At 38.5% G+C, this 13513-nt stretch overlaps 1 protein-coding gene across 3 annotated transcripts in view; it reads left to right on the top strand.

Annotated features, from left to right (window-relative positions):
- Window positions 1-13513, top strand: part of ddc (dopa decarboxylase) — a 33432-nt gene that overhangs the window by 3743 nt on the left and 16176 nt on the right. For 2 of the 3 annotated variants that reach the window (XM_004568052.2, XM_004568051.2), the window contains exons 2-8: window positions 6308-6515; window positions 6782-6895; window positions 7002-7121; window positions 9910-10044; window positions 11138-11281; window positions 11789-11855; window positions 12130-12224. In XM_004568052.2, coding sequence (XP_004568109.1) covers window positions 6315-6515; window positions 6782-6895; window positions 7002-7121; window positions 9910-10044; window positions 11138-11281; window positions 11789-11855; window positions 12130-12224 — 876 coding nt within the window. In that variant the 5' untranslated portion in view covers window positions 6308-6314. Of the gene's footprint in view, window positions 1-4965; window positions 5504-6307; window positions 6516-6781; window positions 6896-7001; window positions 7122-9909; window positions 10045-11137; window positions 11282-11788; window positions 11856-12129; window positions 12225-13513 lie in introns of those variants that run through there. The other variant, XM_076889793.1, reaches the window with a different exon arrangement.

The following is a 13513-nucleotide window of genomic DNA, read 5'->3' on the forward strand; positions in this document are numbered from 1 at the left end:
GGCAGAAGTAACACACATAATTGTATGGATGCTTCTGTTGTGCTTAGTGTGCTCTTGTATATTTAGAATTGTTTGTCTTTGTCCTTTTTTCCTCTCTCTTGTCTTTTCCTTTTATTGTTCTGGTCACATGTTGAAAGCTTTGTCTCTTTATGGCTCAGCTTAAGAAATCACCATCTAGCATTTCTAGTATTTACAGCACCTTGATTGTCATATACTTGCAGGAAACTCATTTTAGAGATAATACTAGACTGAAAAGAACCTGCGTTGAGAAAGCTTATCTTTCATCGATTTCCAGTAAATTAAGAGATGTTGCTTTTCTTATACATACTGTAGAGCTTCTCCTTTTGTTCATGGTAAAAGCATTTCTGATTCTGCTGGCAGGTTTATAATCTTCTTGGAGCACATTTCTGACATAAAGGTGGGTCTTGCTCCCAAATGTGATGAAAAATCCCTTTTTAGACAGGTTTTATCAGTGCTGCCAGGTTTGTGCCAATTTCTGATGTTTCTGAGTGTTTTTTTTTTTGAATGTCTGTCTTTGCGTATATTAGGAAATAGACTGTAGTCAACAGGATTTAAGAAAGGGTTATGCATAAAAGTGTCTTTATTACTCTGCATTAAAATCTTTATAAAACTGGGATGTTATTGGTGCCATTTCTGCTGCCCTTGGCATTTTTAGTGTCAGTGATACCTTTTATGTAGATAAATAAAGCATATATAAATGTCTAATTTCCAAAAAATGATTTTGGCTTTTACATTGTGACAGGAATGTTTTTTCAGGTGCAAATTGACTTGATGTCATTCAATTCCATTTTATTTATATACACCAAATCACTACATGCTTTATAATGTAAGATGGAGACCCAACAATAACACAAAGAAAACAGAGAAAATTAATTCAAGAGAGATATGTTCGATAGATTATAGGCCATTTGAAACAGTTTCAACACCCCTGCTCTGGATCAGAATCTGAACTGGAGCGTCGAGGTTTCACAAAGCTGTGAAAGCCCAGGCTGAACCTTTTGGAAGCAGGCGGTCACATTCCTGCTAGAGATGTTTATCAGGTCTTTTAATACAGGCATACTCCCTCAAACTCTGAACCAGGATTGTATCTCACTGATTAAAAAAACAAGTCGTTAGTATAGTTTATAACTCCTCTCCAACTGCTCTACTAGAAGTTTCAATTCATATTAAAGCTGGATGCTTCTTCTGGATGCCGAAAAGGCGTTTGACAGAGTAGATTGGGATTGGGGAAAAATTAGTTTCATGTGTGATATTACCATACATTTCCTCTCAGGCAGCTTTTGAGTGAAATGACTCAAATTCTGAATATTTTCATTTATATCATTCTACAAGGCAGCCCTTTGCGTTACTGTCTGATCCTGTTATGATCCTGGCACAGTCAGAAATACCATGGGTCATCTGCATGGCCCTTTACGGAGATGACCTTTTGGTTACTTTTGTCCGATCTGTCATGCTCGGTCCTCACAGCCCTTTACATTTTAGCGATTTTTAATAGCAGTCTTAAATCAGGTGTTGTGCCAGCCTGTTTTAAACATGCTGTTGTGCAACCAGTGCTTAAAAAAACCTAATCTCTCATCCTCTGTACTTGCAAACTTCAGGCCTATTTCAAAGCTCCCCTTTCAGTCAATTTTTTTTTAGAAAAGATTGTATTTGTTCAGCTGCAATCTTTTCTATATGGTCACAATGTTCTCGACAGTTTCAGTCTGGTTTTAAAGCTTTTCCTAGCACTGAAACTGCACTTTTAAAAGTTCTTAACGATCTTTTACGAGCCACTGACTCAGGCGATTCAGCTGTGCTTCTGCTTTTGGATTTGACCGCTGCATTTGATACTGTTGATCACAGCATTTTTATCTCTCGGTTGAAGCACTGCGGCATCAAAGGCACTCCATTAGAGTGGTTCAGGTCATACCTCTCTAATAGGACTTTCTCAGTGAAGATTGGAGATTTTATCTCTTCCACAGCCCCCTTTACTTGTGGTGTTCCCCAAGGTTCTGTACTGGAGCCAATTCTTTTCTCTATCTATATGTTGCATCTGGGTCTTATTTTCAGGAAATATAATATCAGTTTTCATTCATATGCTGACGACACTCAGATCTATCTTCAGCTAAAGAGAAACAGTTCTGCCTCCCAAGAAACGTTATTTCAGTGTCTTGGCGAAGTTAAGGTCTGGATGGCCTCTAATTTCCTCAATTTCAACAAAAATAAAACCGAAGTGATCGTTTTTGGACCAAGTTGCAATTCTAGAACCTCACATTTTAATTTTCGCAGTTTAGAACCTTTTATTAAATTGCATGCTAAAAATTTGAGGATTATATTTGACAATAAGTTCACCTCTGAGAAACAGATTAGTTTAGTTGTACAGCGGTCTTTCTTTAAACTGAGGCTTTTATCCACTTTGAGATATTTTTTGTCTTTTAAAAACCTAGAATGGGCAATTCATGCTTTCATGCTATCCCAACTGGACTATTGTAATTCTTTATATTTAGGCATTAGTCAGACTTGTCTTGCAAGGCTCCAGCTGGTCCAGAATGCTGCTGCTCATCTTTTGACACGAACGAAGAGACATGAGCACATCTCCCCGGTGCTTGCCTCGCTTTACTGGCTCCCTGTACATTTTTGAATCAATTATAAAATCTTATTGGTGACTTATAAAGCACTGAATGGACAGGCCCCAGGGTATCAGTCAGACTTGTATTCCCCCTAGAGCTCTTAGATTGGGTGATCTTTTGCTCTTGGCCACACCAAGGTCGAGCCTGGTTCTTAGAGGTGATTGTGCATTTGCGGTCGTGCAGTCTAAATTGTGGAATGATTTGCCTCTCCACATTAGACAGGCTCCTACCCTTAACCTTTTTAAATCCTATCTTAAAACACATTTCTGCTCACTGGCTTTTAAGACTGCATGAGCGTTATTTACTTATTCACTTGTTATTAGCTATTTGGCATTGATGTTAATTGATATTGCTATTTTATTGTGTGTTATTTTATTGTGTAATTTGTATGTTTGTACAGCACTTTGGTCAACACCACTGTTGTTATTAAAAGTGCTATATAAATAAATAAATAGAAATAGAAATACTTACTCCTAAATCTTTCCATGGCTGCCAGGATAAATACAAAAGGAATTTCTCATTTTACTGTCAGAATGAACAGACACAATCTTGTCCCATGTCAGATCCTACATCAAGCTCCCTATGCTAAAGCTCAGCACGCAAAATATTTGATACTGTGTTTCCTCTATGCGAAAAGGCCATGATTTCTTGTCTGAAATCTTTTAAATGTCTTCCACGTTAACTGGAAGCGACGTTACTCCTAATGCCATGACTGCCCTATTCACTGAGGCTACTTTCACTCCTGTTAAATTTAAAAGCTTTCACAGTTCTGCTGGCCAGATAACTAATGCTATTAAACAGGAAATCTCCAGCCTCACCTATTTACTGTATACATGCTAAATTGGGGAGGTCCTTTATTCTCTCACATTGGAAGAAATTAAGTTGATCCTGGCCAGTAAGGCTGTATTAGGCTATTTGAAAGGACCTGGGATCCATGTCTGACCCATGTTAAAAATCCAGATGCCAGGATGTTGTTTGCCTCTAAACCTCTGTAACAATTATTCAATGGAAGAACTATTCGCTATGAAAAACTCAATAAACTGACTAAAATAAAAGAAGAAAGCAATTAGAAAAACCCGAACGACTGTGGCTACGTGACTCCAGGATTAATCAAGTTTTGTGTGCGGAATTAAAAGTGCTAACATGGCTTGCTTTAGTGCCACCTTATTAAAACTTGTAGTTGTAGCTATTTTTATACACACTTCGCAAATGTGGTGCTCAGTCCTTTTGAGGGTCATAAGCTTTGTCTGGCGTGAATGTCCAGGTGATCTATTGTGTAAGGTGACCAGAGTGCAAGAAGGCCAAGGCAAGCACGCTTACAGACACAACTAACTGTAGATGAAGTTCTAGGTCAGAGGTGAGAGATACATTTTGCTGGTAACTGCATTTGTGCCTGCATAGTAACAGTTGATGCAAGAGGTGTTAAAATAAACGTGAAATGAACAAGTCATCAGGAACCATCTGGAGGGGGAGACGGTTGAAACAAACAGCCATGTATGGTAAAAATGTTGCTGATAATGGGAACTTGTCTAACTGTCATTAACTGTTAATCAATCATTAGCTGTAACTGATGCATGTTATATTCTTCGCTGACGCAAGAAAGGGCTGAACCCTGACATATTAAAACCATTTTGAAGTGTGCTTTTTAGCGGAGATCTATGCTGATGTTGTTACAGTATACATCTTCCCACGCGTGTGTTTAATAAAATCATCGTTTGACTGAACTCATCTGGGCCAGTGTTGGTTTGTTCTTATCCTCAATATTAAAGAATCAGGATATGTGGCATGTGTAAAAATGCTCAAGTGGCCAAGCGGATTCTCATATAACCTTGGGTAAGATACTGAACCCTGAGCTGTCTCTAAAAATAGAATTATAGTTTGAGATGAGACAAATATATCCAGAATGTTTGTGCTTATATACAGTATGTACAGTACAGATACTGTACATATAATAACTGCTTCAAATGTCTAATCATGAAATCACATGACAACAAGTCAAAGCCTTTAGGCACACAGAGAGTTCTCTGGGTTACAGTCCCTTGCTGAAGCCAGAGATCAGAGGAGAATGGCAAGGCTCTTTAACCCTTTAAGACCTACCATAGAACCAAGTTCGCCAGAGCTTATATTATAGTTTTACATGCTGTGGAGCCATTTTTGGGAGCATTTCAAGTTGCTATACATCAATACAACCATTATAGCCCAAACTTTAATAATATGTCTGCATTAAGTGCACAGTAATTACATAAATTGCAAAAAAGTGCAATAAACTACAAAAGAATTGAAAATCGTTTTTGTGTTTTTTTAACATATATTTCTAGTTAGAGAAATTTAAGAGGTTTATCCCTCAAAACTGTAAATACAAAAAAGTTGCACAAACTAGTTTCCCACCACAGGAAATTTATTTTGAGTGTCTTCATAGTTTTATTTTTGAAATACACCAATTTTTATATACTGCAGGAAAAACGAAAATAAATATTATAGTGCAAATTTGCAAAATAACAGCATATGCATCAAAATAAACTATTTCCAGCAGTGCAATATGAGTCTTAAGCATCCCAGAAACGACACAGAAAGTCATAAAGTCAAACATAACTTTTTAAAACACAAAACAAGTAAAACACAAGCTCATAAGGCCCCGATCGTAAAAAACTACATTTCCGCGAAAATGACGTCACTTCCGGTTTCGGGCAGGTCATGCGGTCATGTGATAGTTCGCGCTGATGGACGTAGGAAGTGTTACAAACAGCTGATGGATCGGCGAAGCGTGTTTCTGGAATATCATGTTTTTGTTGCTGCAAGTGATTTTTATGCAGTTTTTGCAAAGCTATATGTGGAAGGAAACTGTGACCTAGGACAAGCTGATGGCATAAGATGTAAGTACAACTCCTCCGGTTTCATATGCAAAAAAAATTATTGCGCTAGCTTACTTGGTTGCAGAGCTACCGGGATTTAAAAATAGTTACGCAAAACAGAGCGTGCCCGCTCCGATCGGCTGTAAAGGGTTAAAGCTAATAGGAAAGCAACAATGACTCAAATAACTACTTATTTTAACCAGCGTTTGCAGAAAAGCATCTCTGAATACACAGCCTTGAAACAGATCGGCTACAGCTGCAGAAGACCGCGTCAGATACCACTACTGTCAGGATAACGTACTACGCCCTAAAGCTCTAGTCATCTCAAACTGGTTTCTTGAACACAACGAGTTCTCAATCAAAGACGACAACGTGGTGGAAAGAGAGATTCACATCTTAAATGTGCAGCTGACAAATCTGCTGCAACAAAATGTTTGAGGAATGTTTCCAGCAACTTGTTGAATCTGTGCAGCAAAGAATTAATGCAGTTATGAAATCAAAAGAGGATCTAAGCCAGTACAGGTGATGAAGTGTATATGATTGAGTGAATGTGAGTGTATATGTATTTATTAATGAGTGACTAAATGTAACTTTTAACTGCTTTTATGTATTTTAAACGCCTCATGATCAAAAACTCCGGACATAACTTAGCATCATCTTACAGCAAGATCAAAGGTCAAACTTCTGTGTGCTAATATAGCTGCTCTTTTAAATATTTGGTACCACTCTGTAGTATCTTAATCTTAAAACACACCAAAATCATTTATAAGCAGTCAAAGCAACAACAAAAACTGAAAGGTAATGAGTGTCTGTGGTGTCTTACAGTTGTACCATGGATGCAGCAGAATTTCGACGCAGAGGCAAAGAGATGGTAGACTATGTGGCCGACTACCTAGAAAACATAGAGAAGCGACCCGTCTACCCAGATCTGGAACCAGGATATCTTCGCTCTTTAATCCCCAATGAGGCACCACTGGAGCCAGAAAGCTATGAGGACATTATAAAAGACGTCGAGAGGGTCATAATGCCAGGGGTATATATTATATATATTTTGGGGGTATAAATGTATTCATTTGTGATTTAGATATCTCTGAGGTTCAGGCAACTCTGGTGTAGCAGTTTAAATTTAGTAGATGATCTGGTAGAAACTGGTTGCTGGTTAAAGCTTCAGCTTTTAAAAGGGTTGTTTGCAGGATATTAGGACTCTGTTGGGCCATATAGGATGGTCAATTAGCTGTTCAAAATAAGGAATAAGATGAATTTAGATAACCACTTGTACTATGTTTTGTGTTTTTCCAGGTCACCCACTGGCACAGCCCGTACTTCTTTGCTTACTTTCCAGCAGCATCCTCTTACCCTGCCATGGTGGCCGACATGCTCTGTGGAGCTATTGGCTGCATTGGATTTTCCTGGGTAACTGAAACCTTTCTGTATTCCTGTATCTGACTCAGCATTTCGAAATTAATCCATATCTGAAGTGTTTGACATTTTCATTTGCATTTTGGCCGTGTGGTTTCAGGCTGCCAGCCCAGCCTGCACCGAGCTAGAGACAGTGATGTTAGATTGGCTTGGGAAGATGCTTCAGCTGCCTGAGTGTTTTATAGCTGGGACACATGGCCGTGGAGGTGGTGTCATTCAGGTAACGGTCATTTGTATGTGTTCATTGCATGTGTGCTTTGGTCAAACACTTGGTTGGCTACCACTATCAAGGAGTCCAACCAGCTTCTGCATATTTTAACACTAGTTTGAAGATCAGTGGCTCTAACTGACACTTTTATACATGTTATTGTTTAAAAGTTTCGGTGCAGATTGACTTTGAGAGTCTTTATGTGTATACAAATAACCTGGTTGCCCCTGTGCTCATATTCATCACCAGCTTTTATGCTATTGATTTGTTGTCTCTGCCTCTGTCTGGTTCAATCCAGCAGAAAATTGGCAGGAAATTGCCTTTTAATGTGTCATCCACAGGCAGGCAGAGATGACAATGATGGTGCTGGGATTGTTTCGTGTGGAAAAAGGCTAAGCATTAGTTTGGTGTTCCATTGACAGAAATACAGAAAGCAATAGCTGAGGATACACTCTATATATATGTGTGTGTGTGTTAATGGGATGTTGAATGGTGGAGCATGAGAGCACACTCTGATGACAGATCATTTCATGCCTCCTCTATTGTGACCACCTGAGTGTGAGGGCGTGTTTTTTGTGTGCGTGCTCATCTGGCTCATCGTGTTTTTGTTTCTGTCTTGCCTCTCTCCTGTTTTAGCACGGCTCACTATGGCAACGAATGGGGCTCTTCTCGCTGCAGCAAGGCTAATTGAGTGTTGTGACCGCACGTTGCAGACCTATTATTATAAACCTTATACCAACACAAAGGGGAAGTGGGATGGTTAAAAAAAACCCTCTGGTGACCTTAGAGTTCCCTTTTTACCCCGTATGAATCGTGATGACAGAGAAAAATACTACTTAAAAAGATTACATGTGCTAATTGACTAATGGCTTCAATTTAAAAAAGTGTGTGTATGTTTGTGTGTGTGACCATTATACATTTATTTCAAAAACATGTTAAATTCTTGAAACTACACAGTTCATCTTTAGCAGTACTACATCTTGGCTTCTGTTCTTCTTTTCAGCTGATAAAAGGTAGAATCAAATATACATGAAAAATAAAAGGCTACATTTTCCTATTAGTACAGCTGGGTGTGTGAAAGCTGGAAAAACCCATTGTGTCCTCATGCTTTTCAAAGAATTTCAAAGTTCTTGATATATTTACAAACCAGGATACTCAGTGCATCCAGATATGGTCCCAAAGTCTAATGCGATTTTCACATCGCCTCATAAAACAGTTTGTTACATGGTTTGTTCATTTACAGAGGAGTAGGGACCCTTTATCTGAAAGCCTTTTAAAATAAAAAGGCAACTTTCTACACACAGAGTCATAAACCCAGTTTTACCACCTGACTAGGCAGAAAGCTTTAAACTCCTTCATGATGACTACATTGCACAAGCTCTCAGAGTCATGATTGGTTAGCGCTTCCCGCCTTCACATCTGAAAATACTTACAATATGCTTCTGGTGAAAGGTTGCATTGTTATTATTATATTTACAAAATCTTCACATTTCAGATGTCCTTATAGCTGGTTACAGATCTATATGCATGTCCAAAATCCTAAAATCACATTCAACCAAGCCTTCCACCCAGCTCTCTAGCACGAGTTTTCAAGCCTCACACTCATCCCTTGGAGTTAGTCAGTGACAAAAGTTTGATTAAAAACCACTGATGTAATTTCTTTCTGCTGATTTGTGCCTATTAATTGGGTGATTTTAACATTTCATTGATCTCCTTGTGAAAAGGACTCCACAAACCTTAGAAGCCATGCTTCACTTTATTAATATCCAGCTCCAACAGTTGCCACTGTATCAGCTGGCTGGTTGATGATTATTTTCAAACAACAATTTCCAAATTTCTTTTTTTCTGGTCTAAACATGAGTCATGCAGTCAAAGGGACTATCCACCAGCACAAAAACTTTACATGTTTAATCAAACAAAGTTTCTCAAAGTTTCATACAGACATAGTTAATTAACAAAAGAGATATAACAGAATCCTTATCATTAAATAATTTTCATAGGGGACCACAGACATCTCAGATTGAAATGTATATAGACATGCATAACATATCGTCTCGGGTTTAAAGATGGAAATTAAATTCTCTATTAATAGCTTTCATTATTCTAAAATGAAATATAAATAATAATTGAATGCCTAATTTTTTACAAGTAAAGAATTAAAGTTTACTTATAGCACACTTTTCAAAAAACAAAAGTCACAAAGTCCTTAAAAAACAAAACAATACAAAAATTAAAATAATATAAATTAATAAAACTAATGAAAGGCAATCCTGCACAGGACACCAGCTTCTTTTTATCAACAGTGTTCACTGATCTTGCCTCCAATGGAAGTGAGTTCCACAACTTGGGAGCCACAAAAATAAAAGCAAGAAAACAGAAGCGCTGTCTTCTCCTTTTGTCTTTAACCTGAACTCAGCTACAGTCAATGAGCACTAATCTGCTGATCTAAGATTTAACAGTTACAGATGAAGTAGTTCAATAATAAAGGGAGGCTTCGGACTATTAAGAGCAAAGAAATGGATCAACAAAATCTTAAACTGAACCTTAAATTTTAAAGGGAACCAGTGCAAAGAGGATAGAAGTAATGTGACACAGCAGCAACATTCTAGACAATTTGTAGAATACCTGCAGAAACCCTGCCTTTAAAAACCAATAATTAAGCTCCAAGAGTCCATCGTAAACAAAAGGATGACTGGCGTTGACTGGCAACCATGTAGCATCTGATTTTTTTTTTTTTTACAGTCAAATAACATCCACAGCAGCAAGGCTTTGCTTCACAGCCTCCTTAATTCTTCAACAGGGAACTGCCAGTGAGGCCACCCTGATATCTTTGCTCGCTGCACGCTGTAAAGCAGTCAGACGGGTCCAGACGATCAATGCCAAAAAGTCTGAGTCTGAAATCCTTTCCAAGCTGGTGGCATACACATCTGACCAAGTAAGAGCAACATATACTTTCTACTATTCTTCTTCTTCTGTTATTTGATGCAAACTCCTGATGTGATCAAAATTATCAACTTTACTTGCATATAAACGATGCAATTACTTGCCTGATGCATGTCCATAATTCTACATTAATTCTACAATTCATCTCAAAATGACTAACTTTACTTAAATTTTAGTTTTTTTTCCATCACTTTAACATTTACTTGTTTATTATTACAACTGTGAAGAACCATAGTCACAGTGTTTACATTCATCTAAAGTTCACATGCAAGTTATTAGCTTTGCTATATTTCAAAACAGCTTAATATATCTGCAGGTATATAGTTTTAAGTTACGCAACTGTGACATAAAGATAAATGAAATGCATTACAAACACAGATTTTCTTTAAGTAGACTCAGTTAAACGGCAGTCCATGTGACGGCAGCGGTTACGTCAGTAACAGCAATTTAGGAAGACAGAGGGTCAGCCAGGCAGTAGCGCGCTCGGATCAGGTTTAATACCAGGCTGACTTTGTGATTGTGTTAGGGAGTCGCCCGAGGGCCACACCGACCTTTACAGGGAGATCGGCGATTTTTGTCTACTGCCTGTTCAGGAGCAACAAATCCATCCAACATATGCCTTTTTCACAGTGAATAGTTATGTTTAGTGATAATCTCCTGCAGGTAATTCAAAATTGATTGATTTGTGCCGTTTAGTATTGTGCACTGTTAGCCAAAAACAAATTAAGCACAGGAAAGAAATCTTCATCTTTAGTTTGTGTTACTTAAATTTTACAGCATGAATCAAATGGCATAAAACTACATCACAACAGTGATACTTGACTTCATACTGTACAGTTCATAGTACTTTGTTGTTTGAACACTTTGTTTTAATAAGCTGATTGTCTGCAATTGATTGCTGTGAGACTTGACGTGTGCTCTCTGACCTTTTGCCTGCATAATAATCAGATAAAATGATTTAGTATCCATAAAGCTGAACTTAGCTGTTTGCATGGCAGCTTTATGCAGCTACTTAAAGGAGCAGGTGTTCCAAGAACTTGATTGAATTGTTGTTCTCACTTGAGCTGGATCTCTTTTGTCCTAAGGCCCATTCTTCAGTGGAGCGTGCTGCTCTGATTGGAGCAGTCATGATGAGGAAGGTGCCCACAGATAACCGTTATGCTGTCAGAAGGGAAATGCTTAAGAAGATGGTGGAGGAGGACAAAGCAGCTGGACTCATCCCTTTCTATGTAGGAAAAGACAAAACTCCCCATGCATTTACTTAACTATCACACAGAAAGACACATACGGCAACCAAAAAATATAGATTTTAACAGTTTGGAATTAAATTCTCATTTGTCATTGCTTTGCTTTCGCTACTAAAGCTTACAAGCAGTTGAGCAACACGTCTGTCAGCTGTTAGCCACAATGATACAATTAGCCTGTGATGCAGCTGTATGCACCCTGAGGCTTCTGCTGAAGGATAACATTGTTTCTGTTAAATATAATGTATGTCTATCCGGTTAAGGACAATAATCCCTGGCTCATCTGGACCTACAGATCACTATCAGTGAATATTAAAGAAAAGGCAGCAGCTCTGAATCATCGCTGTGTCAGGAGTGATAACCTATCTTTAATCTATGTTTTAGAAATTGATATAAAAGCAATGTCTTACAGCAGCTGTTACAGTTGTGACAGTCAAATTGGAAACACAGGAAACACGGCACTTTGGTGTGTCCAATATTTGTATGTTTCAGTTCTGTGCGACGCTGGGCACCACTCCCTCCTGTGCTTTTGATCACCTCACTGAGCTGGGACCCTTATGTGAGTCAACAAGTCGCTGCCGCACACACTCGTTTTTTTCTGTTTTGTAGCACACAAATAAATCCTAACAAGCACATTGAGAGTGACTTTGATTTAATAAGACCAGGAAGAGAAATGCCAAATGCACTCCATGAATTTGCTGAGAAAGAACAAAAAAGTCAGTTTTCTGAATAATCTCAGTTCATTTTTATGATGGTCCAGAATATTTGATAGTAGTTATCTATACTGACAAACTGTCTTACAAACATTTATAATGTCTCCTTTTCTTGTTCAGGTAATGAGGAAAATATGTGGATGCACATTGATGCGGCGTATGCTGGGAGTGCATTCATCTGTCCAGAATTTAGACCTTTGTTGAACGGTGTTGAGGTGAGTAAAACGTACAAGTTGTCATGTTCATGTAGTGCACTAAGACCCTGACTAATCTTAGCCGCAATGTTTTAGTCCTTCATGAAGGTTCTACAATCACGATTGCTACAAGAACCTCCAACACAAAAGTGGCACAGCACAATTTTAACTCTAATCATTGCCGGTACAGTGACTAATGTGGTTCCGTGTGATTAATGTGGTTTAATTGTGGTCAGAAATTTAGGCGGTGCTAAACCTATCCTGCCAGATTGCACATGTAGTATCGGCCGTTGCATCTATGAAAGCAAACACTAACCGTATACTGTCTGAAAAGGGCATAACGTTAATGTCAAGGAGGAAGCGTGAAGGGCTGAGTGTTAGACCGAACAATCAGCATAAACCGCTGAGCATCAATCTGCCTTTTGAGGCTGCCGAGGCAGCTGTTGCTCCCCAAGCTGTGCAGAGACGCAGAGATAAGGACAGAGTAATTTCCTGAGGCAGCGTTAGACCTTTATATATCACTGTTTATTAGACACACAAGTTCAAACAACGTTGGTGGAGACACAGAGAAAACAGACTTAACTGTAAAAGGAACAGCTGTTGTTCCATCCTCTCTTTTAGTGTGGCTGTTGCCAGTGCTGATTTTGGGTTTGTACCTGTAACACATCATTTTAGAATTTCTAATATTATTTAAACGTCACTGACAAAAAAAAAATGTATTTAAGCCACATGTAACAATAGTTGGATTTCATTTATAGCACCGTAGTTCTACTGCATAACTTTGAAGCATTATGAGGTCAGTGAAAATGACTGGATGAGGGCATGAAGAGGAAGCCCGGTCCTTTTTGGATGAGAGAGCAGCCCTGCTGAAGTGATGGTTGCTAGGATATGAATGACGGGGACGAGGAAGCAACCACCCCCCACTTTGAATCAGTCAGCATGGCAACTGTCAGACAGGGGTTTATATCACATTGTCTCTCTGCGCTGTCTTATTGCATTTGTGGAGGTAGGGAAAAGGATATTACAGAAGATAGCCAACAAAAAGATGAGAGCAGATTAAGACTGGTTTGTCTCTCTTTGAATGAACCCTGTCAGGAAAGGGTTATTTCCAGTGTATTCTGTGAGCTTGATGGCTGGATCTTCCTCTTTTGCATTTCAGATACACTGTGACACCTTCTGTCTAGATAATAATGTTGGTGATAGGATTTTCTTGGCACTAGTAAGACTAAATAAGCATGTACAAAGCATGTACAAAAAAAATATTTTTTTTACAGGATTATTTGGTCTCCGATCACTTTGTTCAAGATTTA

Source organism: Maylandia zebra, linkage group LG11 (assembly GCF_041146795.1).
Source record: "Maylandia zebra isolate NMK-2024a linkage group LG11, Mzebra_GT3a, whole genome shotgun sequence".
In the NCBI taxonomy this organism is placed as follows: Eukaryota; Metazoa; Chordata; class Actinopteri; order Cichliformes; family Cichlidae; genus Maylandia; species Maylandia zebra.